The 3,670-nt window shown below is 40.5% G+C and overlaps 1 protein-coding gene across 1 annotated transcript; it reads right to left on the bottom strand.

Moving 5' to 3' along the window:
• Positions 1 to 310: 310 nt before the first annotated feature.
• Positions 311 to 3,328, bottom strand: LOC129892775 (uncharacterized). The gene is made up of 4 exons (XM_055968327.1): positions 2,356 to 3,328; positions 1,249 to 1,488; positions 550 to 993; positions 311 to 489 (listed from the first exon to the last, which is right to left on the bottom strand). Exons 1-4 carry the CDS (start codon positions 3,326 to 3,328, stop codon positions 311 to 313), a joined length of 1,836 nt encoding a protein of 611 aa, XP_055824302.1.
• Between the last annotated feature and the right edge of the window lie 342 nt (positions 3,329 to 3,670).

The raw sequence follows: 3,670 nt of genomic DNA, 5'->3' as shown, positions 1-3,670 counted from the left end.
TTGTTGGAGAAAGGTTCCAGTATTGTAATCATAGAGAGCTTGTGGTAGTCTTTCAACCTTTGTAGTCTGTCTAAGGCACCTTGAGTATCAATACTCCTTGCATTCCAGCAAAGTGTACTAATCATCATAATTTGTGGGATTTAGACCTTGTGTTGATGTTGCTTTTGAAAGCAACATTATCTGAACTGCTGATGAAACTTTGTTTGCTCTTCTTCCTTTCCTACTTACTTTTGGATGGTGGCTCATTCTTCTCCTTTTCTTGCTGATTTTCCTTCTGTAGTAAGGCTATCATAGTGGATCTGAATGCCACCTATTGGTTTTCCTGTTGTTCATCCTCCCACTGGTCATGATCTTCCTCATCTTCAGAATGAGTGACCCTATATTCATCAGAAAAGTCTTCTGAACTGTCTTCTTTACTAAGCACCTGCCTCTCATTGGATAAATCATGAATTTGGAGAGGTGTGGCCTGAATTTCATTGGATGTATTTTCTGTTTGCAGAGGGATCACATGAATACCTGATTATTCTGGAACCAGAACATAGTTCACACTTGGTTGCCCTGCTTGCATCTCCTTGATAAGCTTCTTTTTAATAGCATCCATTTTCTTCTTGCTAAGAGATAAGGTGTATTTGTTATTGAGGATCTGCGCATCTGTACTGTGATTTGTCATACTGATATTAGGAGTTTGGTCCTCTCCCATATTTTGTTCAGTAACCAGTACCTCAGTTTGTTGCCTCTGACCCTTGTTGACCTGAATATTAGTCACATTACCCTGAACTATATCATTGAGATTGTTGCTTCTAAGCTCATCTTCTTCTTGGGAATTAAATTGTTGTTCTTGTATTCTTAAATTGCTAGCATTCTGAGGAGTGGTTGCAGGGGATCTATAGACTTTTCTATGGTCAACCAATAGAGATTCCCTCCCCCTAGTAGTCCCTTCCTGCAGATTAGTAGTTCTCTCCTGTATTCCCCCTTCCTCAACCCCATAGACTTCTTCAGCCATCACAATAAAATTGTTTAATACATTTAAATTATTGGGGGAGCCATGGGGTTGTGGGAGCATCAAGTCAATACCTGGGACTTTGTCTGTAGATTTACTTGCTCCATTTTCCTGTATTACCTGCTGCATGGGGTTATGGGGATTGGGATCCAATGTAATGTGGGGAGAGGGGGGTTGCCTCTAGACTCCAGAGTCAATATTACAAGTTGGGATATTACTAGTATTAGATTTAGAATTTAGAAACATACCTGCTTGCTGCTGATTTTTCCTTTGATGGTTGTTGTTAGTGTTATGTTGGAGAGGTACAGAACTTTCCCCAAGTAACATGAAGCCTTGTGTTTTATGCTGTTGTGTATGTTGTTGGTGGTGTTGTCCATGGTTCTGCTGGACATGGTTAGTGGGCTGATCTTGTGGAACAAGATCAGCATAATTGTTAGAAGTAACATTAGAAGTAAGAATCCTACCTGGGCCATTATTGTTCTGATGTACTGGAACATATTTGCCTTTAGATTGAGCTCCTATGGTTCTGATACCTTGGTTGTGCTGAATATCTTTCTTGCCTCTTCTCCTTTGAGTTTGCCATTCTGCATGCTCTTGATTTCTTTTTTCAGCTTCAGCCCTGTTAGTGTTTTGTTGTTCCTTAATGTGTTGGTCTTCCTGGTGCTGTGTTTGCTTGTGCTGATCAGTAGCATGGTGCAGGGCATTTCTCTTATCAGTGATGGTTTTGTCTGTGTTTCTGGCCTCCTCTTCTTGCTCATTCTTTTTCTTATTGTCATCATCTCTTCTTTTAACAGTACAAGCATGTATGGTGTGATCTTGATGTTTGCAGTAAGTACAGTAGTCTGGCACTCCCTCATATTGAATGGATTGCCACCTGCCATCTCCATTTTCATCTTCATCAAAGCCCATCCAAATGTGTTGGGGTCTTTGTTTGGTTAGATCAATTTGGATTTTGACTTTGGCTCCACTACCCCTTGTTTTCTTGTAAGTGGCCAAGTCCAAGAACAAGACCTTTCCAATTGGAGACAGTAAAGGGGTTACTACTTTAAGTCTATAGCAGTGCCAAGGTAGTTCTGGTAATATAGCCCATATGGGAACTAGAGGGGTTTCTTCTTCTGGCTTGAAAGTGGGAGTCCATAGTTGGAGTCTCATAAGCTGCCCATTTATATACATTTTTCCTTTGGACCATACAGTAGAGTGATCATACTCATTGTCCAAGTCTATGTAAAGGTGTCTAGCATTAAAGTGAGTAAGTTTCACTCCTCCTCTAAGTTCAGTTTGAAGGATGAATTCCTTTCTGATAATTTCCATTTTTGGCATGGTGTTGGTAAATTTACCTACTAGAGTATACTTACAGTCAGAGGCTAGATTCACCATGAAATCTTCTTTTGTAAATACCACAGCAGGATATCCTTGTTTTGTTGTGATTTTAAGAGGGGTAATATCAATATCATCAGCTTTCATAGCCTCTTGAGCTCTCAACTTGGTAGCTAAAGTGTGAGGGATGACAGGGTTAGGAGGGGTGGGTAAATTAGTACTAGAAGGCTTATTTTGAGTGATAGTCTGGTTAGGATTGGTGTGGCTAGGCTTGTTTCTAATGTTAGCAGCAGCTGTATTATTGGAGTTATGCCTTTCAAAGTTGTTTGACACTCTCATGGGGTTGTTATTAGGGATATAAGGTCTTTGGACATTTTGCTGGTTCACATTGGGATCCTTAGACACTTGTGCAGAATGTTTGTTTGTATACACATGTCCATTGGATGTGTTCCCCTGCTCATTGTGCTTATCTACAAGATCATCAGGATCAACAAGATAAACTAGAACCTGCATAAGGTTAGTAGCAGCAGTACCATGGTGCTCATCTGCAGTAGGATGCAACTGAGCTCCCATGGCTTTCAACATATTGCCTTCACAATTCATAGTATTACCATCTATCCTTTGCACAAAATTATCAACAACAGTGGCAGTACCACTTTGCAGGTTCTTGGACACAGCCAGATGCGTATTTTTCAGAACAGTAGAAGCCTTATTTTTCAGAGTATTATCAGTTAAACTGGTTTCATTTTGATCAACAATGACCCTATGCATTTGAGTCACATTGTGACTATGATCAGCATCATCTAATGTTTGTTGATTGACATGGTTAGAAGACTTACCTGGAGGTGCAACTGGTAAGTTACTATTGCATTGCTGATCAGTGTAATTAACCATTGAACTTTCTTTTGGCACCTGAGTGTACTCCTCAATATTATTCAATACATAAATTCCCTCCCTTTCCTGCTGATGTTGTTCATGAGTAAAATTCACAGCCACCACTTGATCAGCCATTTCACTGTGTTGTTCAACTTGTTTGGTGTCATGGCGACTTTTTAAATTTGAACTCGTTGGGGATGATTTGAGGCTTTCCCTATAGCTTGGAAGTTGCATATCATTCTCTTGAATCTTTTGTTATTGGTCTCCAGTCAATTGGTTTGCCGGAGCTCCGGCACCGCCACAGTAGTGTTGACGACTTTTTGAAATTGAGCAATTTGGGGAAGATTCAAAGTTTCCTACCTGGATCGGATGATGCGCACCTACATTGTGGTTCTTTTGGTGTTGGTGTTGTGCCGGAAAAGTCGTCGGAGCTCCGGCGAGAACTCTACTGTCAGTGTTCCTGGAGGTATTCGAAGC

This window comes from Solanum dulcamara, chromosome 6 (assembly GCF_947179165.1).
Source record: "Solanum dulcamara chromosome 6, daSolDulc1.2, whole genome shotgun sequence".
Classification (NCBI taxonomy): domain Eukaryota; kingdom Viridiplantae; phylum Streptophyta; class Magnoliopsida; order Solanales; family Solanaceae; genus Solanum; species Solanum dulcamara.
This window is presented reverse-complemented; position numbering and strand designations above follow the sequence as displayed.

Excerpts from the sequence above, each read along its gene's own strand:
- LOC129892775 (XM_055968327.1), bottom strand. The coding sequence starts at position 3,328 with ATGGCTGATCAAGTGGTGGCTGTGAATTTTACTCATGAACAACATCAG. Across the intron at positions 994-1,248 it reads GAAAAATCAGCAGCAAGCAG|AAGTCTATGGGGTTGAGGAA; the intron begins GTATGTTTCTAA and ends TGATGGCTGAAG. Across the intron at positions 490-549 it reads GATGCAAGCAGGGCAACCAA|AAAATACATCCAATGAAATT; the intron begins GTGTGAACTATG and ends CTCTGCAAACAG.